Source organism: Carassius auratus, chromosome 14 (genome assembly GCF_003368295.1).
Source record: "Carassius auratus strain Wakin chromosome 14, ASM336829v1, whole genome shotgun sequence".
In the NCBI taxonomy this organism is placed as follows: domain Eukaryota; kingdom Metazoa; phylum Chordata; class Actinopteri; order Cypriniformes; family Cyprinidae; genus Carassius; species Carassius auratus.
In genome coordinates, this window is record NC_039256.1 from 24,197,442 (window position 1) to 24,216,385 (window position 18,944).

At 43.8% G+C, this 18,944-nt stretch overlaps 1 protein-coding gene across 3 annotated transcripts in view; it reads right to left on the reverse strand.

Annotated features, from left to right (window-relative positions):
- LOC113114095 (A disintegrin and metalloproteinase with thrombospondin motifs 2) overlaps positions 1-17,175 on the reverse strand; it is a gene marked incomplete at its 5' end in the record, with an annotated part of 35,479 nt that extends 18,304 nt beyond the window's left edge. For all 3 annotated transcript variants that reach the window (XM_026280837.1, XM_026280838.1, XM_026280836.1), the window contains 3 exon segments: positions 3,984-4,089; positions 4,350-4,506; positions 17,092-17,175. In XM_026280837.1, coding sequence (XP_026136622.1) covers positions 3,984-4,089; positions 4,350-4,506; positions 17,092-17,175 — 347 coding nt within the window.
- Positions 17,176-18,944: the final 1,769 nt, after the last annotated feature.

The following is an 18,944-nucleotide window of genomic DNA, read 5'->3' on the forward strand; positions in this document are numbered from 1 at the left end:
TTGAGAAAATGACCCAGCGATTAACTCACAGTTACGGTGTCCAAAATCGCATAAACTTTGAGGTACTTTCTGATGCACACTTCAAAATCTTGCCAAAAGTAGTACGTCATCTGGGTACTATGTTATCAATACTGAACACACTACTCTTTCCACCTACTGCTTTGCATCTATAGTACGAAGTATGCAATTTCAGATGCAGTCAGTCATTTATTTACTAGGGATGGGAGTATGGATCCTGAAGTATCTATATTTTGACACTAATGTGAGTTTTGAAAGTATCGATACTCAAATAAAAATTTCGAAACTGAAACTTAATTTTGTTTATCAAAAAAATGTATGAGTATAATATGCATTGAATTGGACAAAAAAACATACCATGGATACCACTACAATATTTTAACCTATTGTAAACTAAAATATAACCTAATAAGATGCAATTAAAGCATATTGAATGTTAAAATGCATTTCATATATAAAGTTAAGTGGATATCATTACCCATTTTACTCTTAGTAATTTAATAATCGAATACATTTCATTATTTAAAAGTTTGAATTTAGAAGGATCATATCGGCATCCATATCAACGATACTGGTCTTTAAAAGAAGCGGTATCATATCAAAAACAAAATAAGTGGTATCGCACATATTAATTATTTACACAATGAGTGCGTTTACATGTACACTCTTAATGTGATTATAATGAGATTGACAATATTGTTATTAACCCCTTTGCGTGCAAACATCGCTGACGGCCCCAGTTTATTATTGTTTCACTTTCACAGCACATTAAACATCACTGTCTTACTTCATCTGGACAAACTGTGCATCAATGGAAAGTTTAAAGACTCAAGCTTCGATATTTGACCAATATTTTGATAAAACATTGTTGCAGTGACAGATATTTAGTGATTTATGTCAGGAGTGCAAAATAATAAATCCGTATTATGCCACATTTTGAACAGAAATTCACAACTCACTCATATTCAATCACGTCAAGAGCGGTTTATTTGTGTTCACATAGACTCACTGAACAGCGTCAATAAGGATTTATAGACAAAAGATGCATATCTGCGGAGATATATGGATATATTTACTGATGTTTACTTCATATTTCTTCAGACAGAATCGTCATTTCTATTCATTTTCCACGGATTTACGCGATCAGATGATAAACAGCCTCTCCCAGCGATCTGTGTGTGCGTGCAGTAGTCACAGCTCGTGCGGTGTGTGACTCAGACTCTGATTGGGTCTTTCAAACGTCCATCTTAGAGTTTCATATCTGGACACCGCCCCATCGTGTCACATGCTTCCTGCACACTTCCTGGTAGTTATCTGGCCAAAACAACACTGAAACACCTCTGTACACACAAAATATCCGAATAATAAACCCGCGATTACGATAGTAAAGCTTGGTATGAGAATTTCTTGAGATCTGGGGCGTTTTTATAAAAAAAATCGAAAATGTACATCGGAAATGCTAACTTGTGCAGCGATGAAAAAGGCTACAAATAACATATTTTTACAACAGTAAACGACCAAATTCCACCCCTGATCGCTAAAGGAAGTTATTATAAACACTCGATCGGGGTTTAAAGTGAGTTTTGAGTAAAAGTGTACTAATAATTTCATAAATTGTCAGATGTAGCTTGATGCTAACGTTAGCACCAATGCTACTAATAGCAGGTGCTTTTCTTCTTCATAATGCATTTTTGTCTCAATAATTCACGTAAGGTCGTAAGAAAATGTTTTGTTGTATTTTTATAGTAAGACTTTTGATAAATAAGGGCTAAATGCAAAGAGAGACTGAAGTGAGATCACTGCTTTGTTGCTTTGTAAAGCCTGAAAAACCACAATCAAGGCTAATAAAGGTGGAATACAGAGATGACAAGGGCCATAAATCAATCTGATTAGCCTTCTCTAAAAACACACATGACATGGCCTTAGAAAATATTTCATAAAATTCACAGTTTTACAGATTCGATTATGAAATTTTTTATGAAGTCTTGGAAGACTTGTGGCCTTAGCTACACTGTGTTTTCAAACTCATTTCCTACATCAACATTTTTTTAAATACATTTAAAACATATGTTTTTAATATTTTTATTTTTGTTTTTATGTTTGAGCTTATATATCTCTATTATCATAACAGTCCTGAGTGATTCTGATTCCTGAACAGTAAACTTTAAAGTGTCAGCTTTGTGAACAAAGGTTGATTATGTATCTAGTCAGAAAGAATCATGAGCAGAAACCTTTTTATTTTGGGTATGTAATTTCGGTCTCCATGCCAAAAAAGGGGGGTTACTAGAAAGGGGTTAAACTTTACTTCATGTAAACACAATACTTCGATTTAGATCATGTGATTTAACTCATTATCGCAGCAAGCATAATCGTATTCACATAGGTGGTTTATGCCGATTTTAATTGGAATATACAGGCATATAAACACCTTAATTGCAGTATTGCGCTTTGAATAAAGTGTGTGTGTGCTTGTGAAATACTGTTTTCAATGTCGTAGAAAACAGAAAGTCTTAAAAACAGAAAAATTTGAAACAATGGGTCTCATTCACTAATTTTCGCGTACAATTTTCTTATTTATACGCACATTTGAACTTCTCACGAGAACTTTCCGCCTAATTCACAACACTTGCGTACGCACATGAGCTTGTTCTTAAACTCGTTCTTCTGTTAGTGAATTTGGAGTCTTCTAAATGAGCGCCCGCGTGCACGAGGTAAGTAATTAGCATAATTCACGCCCAAACCAGCTCCATATAAGGGCTTTCCCCAACGAGGCACTTATGGCACCGAAACAAAAGACAAAGAAAAATAACTTTAACGATAATGAACGTGAGGTTTTGCTTTTGGAGGTGGAAGCCAGGAAAAATTATTTGTTATTTAAAAGTGTATCCACTGGCATAACGGGCCCAGGTAAAAAGGAAGCATGGGTTATTACACAGACTTGGAGATAAGGTGCTGAGAGTGGTTGGTGATGTGGCTTAGGTGTGGTTCCAGTGAGTTGCATAAATCAATGAGGACTTCTCTGGGCAACCTAAAGCGACTGAACAGCTATTCGTCACTCTCCACAAACATATCTGTGCGCTCTCTAAAGACGCGCTCTCTCCTAAGAGCACGCGCCGCGATGTCTTCAAGCAGTACCAAGTGTGCCATGCCTCTAAACACAAGATGAGACACATTAATCACTATAAGGATAGATCAGGTGATTATTGTTTGGACCTCTAATATTGTGTGTATATATATATATATATATATAATTGGAACTGTAATTATAATTTATCAATAACATCTAATTATATAGGGTTCATAACACATGCTTATTAGGCCCCTGTTTGTACATGATTATTGCGTACGTGTGGTATAAGTTGTTCTTGAATCTTTTCGTACATTTAGAATAAATTTTAGTACGATAGTTTTTGATGGATCATGATTTATTCGTGAAAACATCCGTACGCACATTTCACGCAAAAATCTGTGCCTACGCATATTTAGTGAATGAGACCCAATGGTTGGGAAGAAAGCATAGCATTTCTGGGGAAAACACAACTCACTGCCACCAATCTGTTCCTTAACCTCATCCAGAAATGGCGAGTAGTAGGCAAACCAATTGAAAATGTAACCAATAGGGAATAATAAGAATAATGGAAATTGCATGTAAACGGGAGTGTAAAGCTTTGCTCTTGACATGTAAACATCGTAATGCAATTAATAATCGCATTATTCATGCACATGTAAATGTAGTCAATGAATCCATGTTGAATAAATTGTTTTTAACTATTGGAAATGATTCATTGATTTATTTATAACAAAACAAGCACTTATCGCCACCTACACTAATTAGCGACACAAATAGTGGAAAGTCAGCTGTTCGAATGATCAGATTCAAGAAACATAATTCAAGCACAGGAACAAACTGCGGTATAAATGAAAATATATGAGGTATCTTTTGACATACTGTAGCAGATACTCACACATGGCCGGTTTCATGCGCGACGACAAAAGCAGACGAGAAACCGTCCTCATGGTTGAGAGTGCAGCTCCGTACGGGATGACACATGCCTGTGACAGGAGCATAACCTAGCAACACATAAGAACACCTGACTGAGTTTGTCCTCCTCACATCTTCATCGCATGTTATTTTTAACAATTACTTTCCACTGGTATGAGGTCTGAAGTCAACGTCATTTCAAGATCATTGTGGCATGTCCTTACAGATACATATGTTTAAACTGAACACGTGTTCACGATTGAAAGATCATCTGCTCTTGTTAGCAGCGTGTTTCAATCTCTGGAGGTTGCTGATCACAAGTGTTAGTGTGCATGTGTGTTGATTTTACCCTGCATTCCTGTTGGTCCAAACTCTTGACGAGTAAGAAAGATGGCGTGATCATGGTATTCTTTGTCGTTAGTGTCATTCCTCTGCTGTTCGAAAGCCCAGCGACACACATTTTCCAGACTCTGAGAAGGATTACCCAGCTCAATGAGGCTCGTGGACTGAAAGCATACATGAGAAGGATGTTACAAGCAAAGCTACATTTTGATTTTCGCTGTTGGCATCTGGTCAAGGTGTGAATTAAATTAAATTATGGGTTCAGTACCACTAATAAAGGAATAGATTACCATTTAACATTTTATCCATTTCTGAAAGAATCTATTATAAAACATTTTTCTTTTGCTTCTGTTTTATGACTTCAGAAACCTGGGATTGGGATACAGCACATGGATTGAATGGATGACTTTTATGATGCTTTGGAAACTTTTTGGAGCTTGAAATCATGAGGGAAAAAAGCAACTAGAATTCCAAAGCATTTTATTTGTTTTAAGGGTTTCATAAGGGTTTGAACTGACATGAGAGTGATTAACTTTTGAAAGTACTGATGATTGTTACTGCTAGACCATTCCAAGTAATGCGCACTACCTTTCAAAAGTTTGGGGTCGGCAAGATTTTTTAATGTTTCTAAAATAAATCTCTTGTGCTCACTGAAGTAAAATACAGTCAAGCCAATAATATTGTAATACATTATATTTAAAATAATTATTTTAAATTGTTTTAATATGTCAAAATTTAATTAACGTGTGATGTCAAAGCTATTTTCAGAAAACTTCCTATCAATATTTCTTCTCATTATCAATGTTGTTAAACTGATTTGTTTTCTAGGATTCTCTGATTAATATAAAGATTTAAAGAACTGCATTTATTTAAAGTAGAAATATGTACTAACACTGTCTTTTTAGTTATATCAAACATCTGTTCCATTTAATGCTAGTAAAGCTGGTAAATTTAATATGATGTACCCTTAGACATCCATTATTAGTACATTACTGAACACTGAACAGTTGTTGTTTGTTTTAATACTGAGGGATGACTCAAAACTTTTTTTCTGTAATCAAATCACAGATGTTGAACCTAGACCATTCCTTTAATCAGAGGACACATTCCTAAACAATGACATTAACACAAACTTCAAAAGCTAAGCACTATTGTTAATCAATCAGCTAGTATCATCTAGTATCATTAACGTCCTTTGATGTTTAAAGTACTGAACAATCCAATCAAATAAGTGAAACTGAACATGATGACTTGAAATGTTTATATAATAACAACAACAGAAAAAAAAGTTTATATTATGCACCACGGCAGCCGTGATGCTGTTATTATTGCTATATTTCACGCTTGTGTGAACACAGATGTAAACACTGCCATAATCTGTGCAGTGAGATAAATGTGTGCAAGGCAACATCCAGACAGGAATGCGTGGCTGTGTTTTGATGATGTGGCCACGAGAGCCATGGAAGTAGGAGATCCTTTCCAGATGCGTGTCCTGAAACTGCCTCTCTTTCCTTGGGCCTCACTCGTGTGCATTTTAGTTCCATCAAGCTCATAAACTCTGAGAACTACGCTGCAATGTCTTCACAAACCAGTAGAGGGAGGCTTCACCTTTCCAAAGTGCACCATGGGAAGAAAGAGGGTGGTGAGAAATAACTCAACTCAGCATCACTCTCAAAACAAGTGCATCCAGCGCTTTATTCTCTCATTACACTTAATTTATTTGTGACTGATGATTTTTATGCCGTAGGTTTGTGCACAGAGAGCAGGCTAATGGAAACTAGTTAATAAACACATGATTTATCTTCACTTATCTTCATTCCATTGCTGAGATGTTTGTTGATAATGTCATGAAGGGTGTTTTCTCAGAATTCTGTACACAAGAGACTTCCTCTTGTTCTTGTTAACGGAATACATGACAGACGTGAAAGCATCCTCATTAAAAGAACGTCTCAGGCATCTTTATCTTCTCTCTGATCCACCGTAGATGCACACATGCACACACGCTCTGTGGATTGATGCTGGGTGTGTCATGTCAGGGTCTCTTTATCTTTTCAGTGCTAGGTGAGGGGAAGAGCGGAACAGATGTGCGGAAGAGACTGTGATGTTGGAACCTTGTTGGAGGTGCGCGGTGTCACTCGGTTGATCGGTGCGTGCTGCTGCCGGCAGCAACGGTTGCCACAGTAATTGGGAATGATGGACAACCTGCTGGCAAGACGGGCGAGGCTGCATGCTGATTGGGGCTGAGGCGGCAGGGGAGAGGAGTGGGTGTGGAACGACCAGGCATTTGTGTAAGAGCGAGGAAAAGAGGGAGGGAGACGTGGAGAGAAAAAGATACAGATGGAGAAAGATGTATATCTGTGACAGTGCTTTTGAAATAGGTGGGTGATCTAGAGTGATTGTGAATAAGAAAAAAAAAACATGGAAAGGCTTTCACACTGAATGAGGGTTGAGGTTGAGATAAAGGTTAACAAAACTGTACTGAATTTACTTAAAATGGAACAACTCCATCAATGTGCCTCTATTTATCGAAAGTATCTCTAAGTGCTACATGTGGATGATGATTTTAACATTCCAGGACATTTCCACATTGACCATAGAGCGTTTGAGTTATTGAAGCCATGAATCGAGTTATGTCCGTGTGCGTTATTGTGTTTTGTTTGAATTAAATGATGAATTTTTATGAACTAGCTTTACTTGCTTTTAGTATATTTACATTAAAAGCACTTTGGGTATTTAGTAATTGCTATCATGATAATCCTGTGAGAATGTGTTTATTATAAAAAATTATGCATATTCAATCAGACACATTCTGGAATTGTACTTGTGTAAAAAGAGGACAAACATACTAGGATTAATGGCGAGCGTGATTTCACAAAGTACAACATGTTCCTGGATCAACATCCTTGTTGATCCTGGAACAACATTCCAATCAGCCAATCAGAGTTGAGATATAACAGAAAATATCTGTTTTAAGGCTTGCAACCAGAGTTAGGTGCTTCTACACCCTTGTTAATCAGCTTTCATTTCCCACTGATTTTAGGAATAAATTAGGGGTAGGGTTAGGGTTTAGGGGTAGGGATTGGGTTAAGTCTATATTTTTGGACAATAATGCTGATCCAGGATTTTGTATTAAAACAAATGTCTGCATGAATTTTAAAAATAGAGTATGGAAAATAGCATAAAAAGCTGGGTGGAAAGACCAATGTGTCAATATGAAGGTAGATAATTTGTTATTGAGTAAGACAAAAATTGTGACTTTGCCTCAGGTCATGTGACTGAATAACTCACTCACAGAAGAAAACATGTTTGTGTCGACCCCCTGGCAGACAGTTTTTTTTTTTCCATTTGAAGACAAAGAATGGAAATGCTGGTGTATTTATGAATGTTTTTAAATATTCAGATTTTTATGAAAAATTTAACTTGGACAGAAACGTCTTGGTTACGTATGTAACCCTCGTTCCCTGAAGGAGGGAACGGAGACGTTACGAATGGGATCTCGCCCGAGAGCCCAATCACCTTCGAGTGGTACAAAACGAGCCAATGGTACACAAAGTACCTTGGTCTGCGGAATTTGCATCGCGAGCTCCGCCCCGCAGAGCGGGTATATAAGGAGCAACGCGAGCAACTCGCATTCAAGTCTTCGCTGAGGAGCCGAGCCAGTGACCCGGCCGTTCAGCGGAACAGCGATGTGGCAAGGGGACGTAACGTCTCCGTTCCCTCCTTCAGGGAACGAGGGTTACATACGTAACCAAGACGTTCCCTTTCAGTCGGTCACGTTCGACGTTACGAATGGGGTCCCTTACAAAACGCCACATGGCTGTCTTCCAGCGACCCGTGTGAGTGATAGCACCCTGTCGTGAGGCCAGCACGAGTGAGGGCCTACAGCTCGCACAGAATACGCTGGGTAGCACATTCCAGCTGGACATATGCTAGCAGGCTGCCTGCCCGTGGGAGGACTTACAGAAGTAGGTATCTACCAAGGTGGTGATACATAAGAACTCTGAGGTACCCAGCCCGCAGGGTGGAATTTTCAACGACAGAGCTGGCAAGGGCTTGCCAAGGGAAAGACACATGCTGCGGAGAGACTTACTGTGGACATACACACGTGGGATTACCCAGAAGGGGAATCACGACACATGGAGGCACCTAGTCCCACACATGGCTGACCAAGGGGCATGTACGCAAGTGTTGGACATCAACAGTGCTGGAGGAACCCAGGGTTCTGACTGAGGAACTCACCTGAGGGGAATAGCGCACGCATCCAGTCCGCGGAGTGGAATGGCGCATCAAGCGGATTGACACCGAGCAGGTCCTTACTGGCCCGAAGGGGCGAGTATCTGGGAGGACACGGGCTCTACACGGAGATTATAAAATCTTGCGAATGTGTTAGGTGTCGCCCAGCCCGCAGCTCTACAGATGTCTGCTAGCGAGGCGCCATGCGCCAACGCCCAGGAGGAAGCTACGCTCCTAGTTGAGTGAGCTCTCACCCCTAGGGGGCATGGCAGGTCTCGAGCCTGATAAGCCAGGACAATAGCATCCACTATCCAGTGGGATAACCTCTGCTTGGAGACAGCCTTTCCCTTCTGCTGGCCTCCGTAACAGACAAAGAGCTGGTCTGAGGTCCTAAGGCACCGAGTTCTGTCCACGTAGGTGCGGAGCGCACGTACTGGACAGAGCAGCGCCAGGGCTGGGTCTGCCTCCTCCAGGGGCAGCGCTTGCAAGTTCACCACCTGATCCCTAAAAGGAGTGGTGGGAACTTTGGGCACGTACCCAGGCCGGGGTCTCAAGATAACGTGAGAGTTAGCCGGCCCGAATTCCAGGCACGCTTCGTCAACTGAAAATGCCTGCAGGTCCCCGACCCTCTTCACCGAAGCCAAAGCCGTCAGGAGCGCAGTTTTCAAAGATAAAAACTTTAGCTCTACTGAGAGCAAGGGTTCGAAGGGAGCTCTCTGCAGTGCTGATAGAACCACTGCGAGGTCCCAAGAGGGGACTTGCTGAGGGCGAGGCGGATTGAGCCTCCTTGCTCCTCTCAGGAACCTGATGATCAGATCGTGCCTTCCAAGAGACTTACCTTCAACAGGGTCATGGTGAGCCGAAATGGCAGCCACATAGACCTTGAGGGTGGAAGGAGACAGCCTACGTTCCAACCCCTCCTGAAGAAAGGAAAGCACTGACCCAATCGGGCACTTCCAGGGGTCCTCACGCCGTGAAGAACACCAAGTGACGAAGAGGTTCCACTTCAAGGCATAGGCATGTCTGGTGGACATGGCTCTAGCTGAAGTGATGGTAGCTACCACCTTTGGTGGCAAGGTACCTAAACCTTCCGTGACCCGTCCAGAACCCACACATGTAGGTTCCATAGATCGGGACGTGGGTGCCAGAGGGTGCCCCGTCTCTGAGAAAGAAGGTCCCTCCTCAGAGGAATTGGCCAGGGAGGGGCTGTCGCGAGGAGTACAAGTTCGGGGAACCAGGTCCGGCCGGGCCAAAAAGGCGCAACCATGAGGACCTGCTCCTCGTCCTCCCTGATCTTGCACAACGTCTGTGCAAGAAGGCTCACTGGGGGAAACGCATACTTGCGCAGGCCCAGTGGCCAGCTGTGTGCCAGGGCGTCCGTGCCGAGGGTGCCCTCGGTCAGGGAGTAAAACAACTGGCAGTGGGAATTTTCTGGAGAGGCAAACAGGTCTACCTGGGCGTCTCCGAAGTGTTCCCAAATCAGCTGAACCGACTGGGGGTGGAGTCTCCATTCCCCGGGGCGAGACTGCTGTCGTGAGAGCTCGTCGGCTGCACGATTGAGCCTGCCTGGAATGTGAATGGCACGAAGCGACCTCAGATGCTTGTGACTCCACAGGAGGAGATGGCGAGCGAGTTGCGACATGCGGCGGGAGCGTAGACCACCCTGACGGTTGATGTACGCTACGGTCGCAGTGTTGTCCGTACGAACCAGAACGTGCTTGTCCTTCAGCAGGGCCCTGAAGCGGTGCAGAGCAAGACGTACTGCTAGCAACTCGAGGCAATTGACATGCCACTGAAGTCGGGGTCCTGGCCAGGAGCCTGACGCAGCATGCCCATTGCACATGGCACCCCAGCCCGTGGCAGAGGCATCTGTTGACACAACAACATGTCTGGACACCGGTTCTAGGGGCACGCCGGCCCGTAGAAACGAGGGGTCCAACCACGGGGTGAAGTATCGACGGCAGGCCGGAGTGATGGTCACTCGGAGCGTGCCCTGTTGCCATGCCCATCTCGGGACTCGGTCGTGAAGCCAGTGCTGAAGCGGTCTCATATGGAGTAGCCCGAGCGGTATGACTGCCGCCGCGGACGCCATATGCCCCAGGAGCCTCTGAAACAGTTTCAGTGGAACCACTCTCTTGCCCTCGAATTGTCTCAGGCAACTCAGCAGTGACTGCGCGCGCTCGTTTGTAAGCTGCGCGAACATGGCGACCGAGTCTATTTCCATACCGAGAAAAGAGATCCTCTGCACAGGGGAGAGTTTGCTCTTTTCCCAGTTGACCTGAAGACCCAGTCGGGCGAGGTGTCTGAGCACCAGATCCCTGTGCTCGCACAACCGCTCTCGAGAGTGAGCTAGGATCAGCCAGTCGTCGAGGTAGTTGAGGATACGGACACCCTGTTCCCTGAGAGGAGCCAGGGCCCCCTCCGCAACCTTCGTAAAGACGCGGGGAGAGAGGGCCAACCCGAATGGGAGAACCTTGTACTGATATGCCTGCCCCTCGAAAGCAAACCGAAGAAACGGTCTGTGTCGAGGAAGAATGGAGACATGAAAGTACGCGTCCTTCAGGTCGATCGCTGCAAACCAATCCATCGGACGAATGCATTCGAAAATGCGCTTGGGCGTTAGCATCTTGAACGGGAGTCTGTGTAGAGCTCGGTTCAAGGCACGCAGGTCCAGGATTGGCCGTAACCCACCTGTCTTCTTGGGTACTATGAAGTAAGGGCTGTAAAAGCCGGACTTCATGTCGGCTGGAGGGACCGGCTCTATCGCGCCCTTTGCCAGCAGGGTCGCGACCTCCGCGCGCATGACAGGGGCATCTTTGCCCACCATCGTCGCGTGGACACCCCGAAACCTGGGGGGACGCCGGGCGAACTGAATCGCGTAGCCGAGCCTGAGCGTCCGGATGAGCCAGCGGGAAGGCCTGGGGAGCTCTAGCCAGGCTCCCAGGAACCGAACCAGCGGGGTCAAGGGGACTACAGGCGTACCCACAGTGGGGCAGCGTGGTGGAGCAGACAGCCCCGGCATGGGAGGCATAGCGTCCCTTAGCGGGGGCGGAGTGCGGGCACTCGTCTGACTCCAAGTGGCAAAGAGGGCATGAGAAGGCGAAGCGTTCTTGAGCCGTCTTTGCATGGAAATTGGCAAGGGGAGAGGGGAACGAGAGCGGCGAGGAGCACGTCGCCAGCTGTCATTCGTGGCCTCTTGGGACCCGGAGGTAGAGGAAACAGCTCTTTTAGTGAAGATATGGGCGGAACAAAAGGAAAACGAGAACAAAGGATTCTCCCCCGGCCCTCCTCCGGGGGAAGGAGTGGTCCTGCTACCATCTCCTGATGAGCTGACGTCTCCAACTCCAGGTCGCCCGTCTCAGGAACGCCGCTTGGCCTGGCGTTTGGCAGGTTTAGGGGCAGAGACGGGTTGCGCCGCCCTTCTGCGGCCGTCTCCTCGCTGCGGCCGGGGTGAAGGCTGCTGCTGTGGCCGAGCGGGAGTGGAGGAGGCCGCAGGGGGGCGCCCTCGGCGACGAGCAGGCTGAGGTTGCGCCGGCGGCGGGGTGGAAGCAGCAGAGGGCCGCCGGGGCAGGATGTGTCTGAAGGCCTCAGACTGCTTCTGGGCGGCAGAGAACTGCTGGGCAAAGCTCTCTACCGCGTCGCCGAAGAGGCCATCCTGGGAGACCGGGGAGTTGAGGAGCTGAGCCCGATCAGACTCCCTCATGTCTGCCAGGTTCAGCCATAGGTGGCGCTCCTGGACCACCAAAGTGGACATCACCTGACCCAAGGAGCGCGCAGTGACCTTCGTCGCCCGGAGAGCGAGGTCGGTTGCAGTGCGCGCCTCCTGCAGAACCCCTGGGTCAGCACTGCCCTCGTGCAGCTGCCGGAGCAGCTTGGCCTGATAGACCTGCAGAGAGGCCATGGCATGCAGGGCAGAAGCGGCCTGGCCCGCAGCTCTGTAAGCCTTGGCCACAAGCGTGGATGAGAACTTACAGGCTTTGGAGGGCAGCTTGGGACCACCACGCCAAGCGGAGGCGCTCTGTGGACACAGTTGCATCGCAACAGAGCGCTCCACCGGGGGAATCCCAACATACCCCTTGGCCGCCCCGCCATCGAGGGCAGTGAAGGCGGAGGAAGAACCAGAACGGTTTCGGGCAGTTAAAGGTGCCCTCCATGAACTAGTTACTTCCTGGTGCACTTCCGGGAAGAAAGGAACCAGAGGGGGGTGCTGGCGATCCGCACGAGCAGCCCCCAGGAACCAATCATCCAGCCTCGAGCGCTCAGGACAGGGCGGAGGATTCCACTCAAGCCCGATGCTCTCCGCTGCCCGGGAAAGCACGGCCGTCAGCTCGGGATCAGACTCGGACAACGCTGGCACTCCCGAGGGAGGCAACGCAGCCGAACCCTCATCTCCCGAGGACTCAAGCCCGCCTTGTGATGCGGCGATCGACATACGGTCCTCTTCGCGAGCCCCGAATGAGATGTCAGGAGCCTGAGAGGGTCCAGCAAACACATCCGGGAACTCAACCGGCTGCGGCGTATGTGAGGGGGGTGTGGCCCGAGGAGGTTCGCTCGTCGGGGAAGCCCACACGGTAACCCTCAGATCACCCTGGCCACCAGCCGAAGTAGCTCTCTTACGAGAAGAGCTAGAACGGGGTGTGGCAGAGGGGACTCTATACCTTTTAAGGTAATCGAGTCTCGATCTCAACGCCGAGATGGTCATGTCCCCGCAATGAGAACATGAGCCATCCACGAACGCAGTCTCAGCGTGCTGGAAGCCCAGACACGTGACACAGCGATCGTGACCGTCACGAGGAGCGATATATCGACCGCACCCAGAAACACACGGGCGAAATGACATCTTTAAAAAGACGCAAATCGGCCCGTAACTCTTTTGTGAGAGAAATTTGTCTCTTTTAGAGGTGTTGAAGCGCTCAGGGGAACGCGGGAGCTGTCGCAGGAAACCCAGACGAACCGCTGAATCGCGCCGTCACACCAACACCAGCTCTTGTTTGTAAACACTCCGGTGATTGCAGCAAGCGATGTGCTCGGCTCCGAAGCGAAAGCTTGAATGCGAGTTGCTCGCGTTGCTCCTTATATACCCGCTCTGCGGGGCGGAGCTCGCGATGCAAATTCCGCAGACCAAGGTACTTTGTGTACCATTGGCTCGTTTTGTACCACTCGAAGGTGATTGGGCTCTCGGGCGAGATCCCATTCGTAACGTCGAACGTGACCGACTGAAAGGGAACCAGGGTTATAATAGGTAACTAAAACTAGTTAAATAAATATATATATATATATATATATATATATATATATATATATATATATATATATATATATATATATTTGTTTGTAAATTTGAATAAAAAATGAGATGAAAACAGATAAGTGATGCATTCAATTGCTTTGATTTTGTGTCTACAGTTTGTCTTCTATGCCAATCTCACAGGGACGAGGCCAGCCTGCCATATGATTTTGGCATGGTTTTTGCTGTTTAAAATCATTGTATATTTACTTTTTATCTAAATACGGTTTTGACAGCCAACCCACAGGTCAACCGAGCCACTGGGAATGTCCCGGTGCTCCCTAGGGCCACTGCATCCCTGGATGGAGTTAAACAGAATTTTAAGCCACAGCGAGAGGCAGACGAAGCATGACCAGCAACAGATGGATGGAAAAAGACAGAATGGAAAGGAAAGCAGAGGTTGTACGAGCACAGGCACAGAGATGAAGAGAGAACTGACAGATAAACAGAGAGAGAGAGAGAGACCTGTGTGCCAACCGCCTGATGAGTTCATGTGGGACAGTTTGCATTTTAAGAACTTAATCCTGGAAAGACAAGGCCAGAGGGACAATCACCACCAATCAGCGCAGGAAACGCCATCTGCCTGACCCGCTGTGGACCTCTGTCTCTCCATCTCACCTGAAACCGCACGTAATCACCATGTAACCCCACACACTAGCTGTCACAGAGGAAAAATCACCATTTATCATAATGGCTGGGGGTGGTATAATGTCTCAGTATGAAGAGCAAATTTTGAGGGCACCATAGCGCTGTGAGCTATTCCTCCTGCTGGGTGAACTGACATTTGTGGTAATGGTAAGCTCCATCGCAGAGATAGAAAGGTGATGGATTGTCATGTTTAAGTGGCTTAAAAATATCTTCCTCATGGGTTAAGCATCCAGATAGCACTCCTGGAGAAAAGATCCTTTCTTCCTGAACCTGATACTGATTGAATAAATGGAGTAGGTGTTAACTTCAATATCGATTAAGATGTATATTTCCAGACTTCGTATTATTCAGATGATCCCAGAGGAAAATTGCTCTTGCAAAGCTCACTTTAGTTTGTCTCTAGATTTTCTAGAAGTGTGTAATTTCTGAGACACTAGTGGCACTAAATCAGACTATGGTTTGAGTCAGTGTTGCTGTGTCAGATAGCTCTTACAAACAATGTTGAAAGATCAAATTAACTGAAAGGCTTAACGGGTTATTTCACAAAAAAAATAAAAATAATAATAATAATAATAATAATTAGGCCATGTTTAACACACGCTCCAGGTTATCCTAGGTGAATATGACTTTCTTCTTTCAGACGAATCCAATCAGAGTTATATTAAAAATTTACCTTGCTCTTTCAAGCTTTATAATGGCAGTGGATGGGTGTTGTTTTTTAAACAGTCCAAAATAAGTCCAAATTACATGCATTCATCCATAATAAAATATGCCCCACTCAGCTCCAGGGGGTGAATAAAGACCTCCTGTAGTGTACTGATGCATTTTTGTAAGAAAAATATTCATATTTTCTCTCACTTCCTCTAACTGTCATACGTGCAAGCCGTTTATTTAATAATGCTGTCTTAAGTAGTGTCTTAAGCAAATCGGTTAAGAAAATAATTCAGTGACTCGACAGTCACTTCTTGAATGAATCTGTGTTGTGAACTAATAGTTTGAATGAATCTTTCAATGACTCACTCACTCACTCACTCACTCATTGTTTCAGGGATTAACAAGAAGGCTTTAATTATGAATAGGAATGAATCAATGATTCACTCGTAAAAAGAGTCAATTAATTAACACTATCCTCAATTCTGTTTATGTGAGATATTAAAGAGATATGAGATTTTCTTAGAGAGTAACTGTGTCAGATGAAAGCTGAACCTAATACTGTGGTCACTATCAGGTCAACCACATCTGAGACTGGACACCTGATCTGAGATCAGCCTCTTCCTGATCTCCAGTTACAGGAAGAACAGTGTTTTGTGGAGCTGTGTTTATGAATGAGGCAGGGTCATCATTGATTGTTTATCTTGAATTCTTGATTCTTCTTCCCAGAATCCTTTGCTTGGTCCCATGGGGGAGGTGCTGGTGTGTGTGTGTGTGTGTGTGTGTGTATGTGTTGGGGGGTGGGGGGGGGGGGGTATTGGGAAGGCAATTGCATAACATCAGCACTCTGTGTGCTTTGGTGTTGAACTGTGAAGGCGTGCGACTTTGAAAAGACTCCCATGGGAACTCTATGCTTTTAGTTCCCGTTTGCTCAGTCCGGTGGAATAACAGGCCCTAGGCCATGGTGAGCACCCAACAGAAGGGGGTGGGAAAAGATGTGCATGTAAGCTAAGCTAGGGGTGTGTTTATGTATTTATGTAGGTGTGAGTGTGAGACAGAGGGTGGAAGAGAGGGAGAAATGGAGTGTGTATCTTATACGTTTGCCACTGATGCAATATGTCAAACTGTAATGATACAGAACTGCTAAACGGCTACAGACAGCGAAATACATCATTTGGGAATTTGCATAAAGAGAAAAAAATTGTTAACTCACTGTGAAAACTAAAGTCCGGACATGAAACCTCAACTACAAAGAAGTGTATAATTTATGCACTACTAGCAGCACCAAACAAGTTTTCCAATAACACCATCCATCTTCCATTAAACAAAATATTAATACAAATAAAAAACAGATAGCTCAATCCTAAACTCAAACCACTGGTTAAGCCACATTGCAGTGTGTGGGACTCCTCAAAAATGCTGCAACTGTCACACGTGTTTACAACTTTTTTGGAAGCTAGCCTACAAATCATTTACAAATATTTGTCTGTGACGTATTTAACAAACGGAATGACACAGTTCACATTTGATATGAATATGAACCATTATAAACTATACAAAATGACACCCAAGCTCACCAACGTAACTATAGATATATGACTCAATTAAATTCAGCATGAAAGGCTTTATTTCTGAGCGATATAATATATATATATATATATATATATATATATATATATATATATATATATATATATATATATATATATATATATATATATATATATATATATATATAAACAATTATGACAGGGCTTCATAAAATTAAGAGAGATTTGTGACATCAGTCAAAAAAGTAAAGTCGTTTCATAGGCAGAGCAAATTGCAGCATAACATAATGATCATACAGAAATGTGTAATAAAAAAAAAAATGATTTAAGCTTTTCATCTGACAACTGACGCATAATTTAGGTAAATTAATGCTTCTTACTTTTCTGGCGTCAACCAAAACAATCCGAACTAGCACCACGTTTATTCGTGCCCCGAGAGAATGGTCATGATAGATCTCGTTCACCTGTGAAGAGAGAAAAGCAGTGTTAGATGCAAGATTTTAATATTGAGATATTGTAAGAGCAAAATGCATAATTTTAGAGTACATTCCATTAAAGTAAATTATGTTTGCTTTTTTGAAACTCATGTAATAGAGGTCAGAAGTGCTCTAAGTGAGAATTATGACTAAGTGATATCCAAGAAAATATGTTGATGTATGTATTTTTTTGTCTTTTATCTACTAATGTTGTATAAAGGGGATTTATGCATAATAGTCAACCTAGAATGTGATCAAACTGTTTAAGATAGCATGGCTAAGATTTATAATAATATGTTAATAATATGTTAATTCAGTACACACATTATCCCACCGGTTGTGACCGACCATAAAATACAATTTTTCATACACTTTTTCCAACTAAACAAATAATAATAATAATAATAATAATAATAATAATAATAATAATAATAATAACAACAACAATAATAATAATAATAATAATAATAATAATAATAATAATAATAATAATAATTTATTATTTCAAAGGGTTACTAATGACACATCATTTGGATATTTTCATGTCTTGGGATTTAATTATAAATAATATATTTATTATGAATACTAACCCCCAAAACCTTTTCTATTTGTATGTTCAAAAGTTTAGGGTCAGTAAGAATTTTTATTAATTAATAATTTTTCCTGAGAAGCAAATCAGCATATTATTTACTAAAGCTGCGAAATAAAATGTTTCAGGTTTCAGTTGAATTCCAAATCTTAAGCCAACTAAGACCAGCAAACCATCTAAGGCTAGGTTATTTTTAGTAAGGTTTTACCAAATTTTTGGGGCCATTCCTCAGAGACAGAAAAGTATAACACACACACACATAGCAACTCATAGACAACCTGCAAAGCTGCACCCAATAATGTTTAAGAGAGCCTTTTTCATTTCCCAAGATTCTGCAGGTTGACTTCTAACCCCGCGCCTCAGCCATCTTTACTTATTCAGTTTGCAGAAGGATGGGCCTAATGCACTGTGGGAAACGCTGTTCCCAGACAGAGAGGGAGACAGAGGCAGACAAATTGGTACAGAAGTTCAGACATGGTGTCCTCTGCCGCTCTGGAAGCTTGCTAATGAGACACCGAGATGTATACACAGCCAACAATAATGAGATTTCTGATGGACAGACTGCGGGAGGGGGAGCGAGAATAAGATATGAAGACAGACAAGAAGAAAGGGGCTTAAAAGGGGGCGGCAGTGAAGAAGGAAAGCGATGGGAAAGGATTAAACAATTGCGCTTTCTGAAACCGTTGTGTCACCTGCACCGACTCACCTGCTCTTTTATTTGTACGATTCACTAGTTGCTGCGCAACCGGAAAACTTTAGAGTGGGGTGAGGCCATGTTTCTCTCTCTTTCTGGACGTCTGTATTCCTGGCATTCCCTCTCTGCTTGCTGTCACTCCTTTTGACTGTTGGAATATCTTTTGGTTGCACAACTTTACTAAATTCATCATCCCCTTTCTTTCAGTTTTAAACCAGTATGCGTGTTTGTAGCTTCCAAAAGCTAATCTTTCAAACTAGTGTATAGGCCTTTTCTGTAGCATTCGTCCAAGATTTCTTGAGAAATTCTAAAGAGTGCAGCTCTTAGGCTCGGTTGCCTTAGTAACCGCGTTAATACAGATGACTGGTAAAAGCATAGATGACTTCCAGGTGACCGTGACTCTAGTGTTCTGAATGTTAATGATCGTTAAACTGAGGCACGACTTTCATAGAGAACACACATTGTGAAACACCT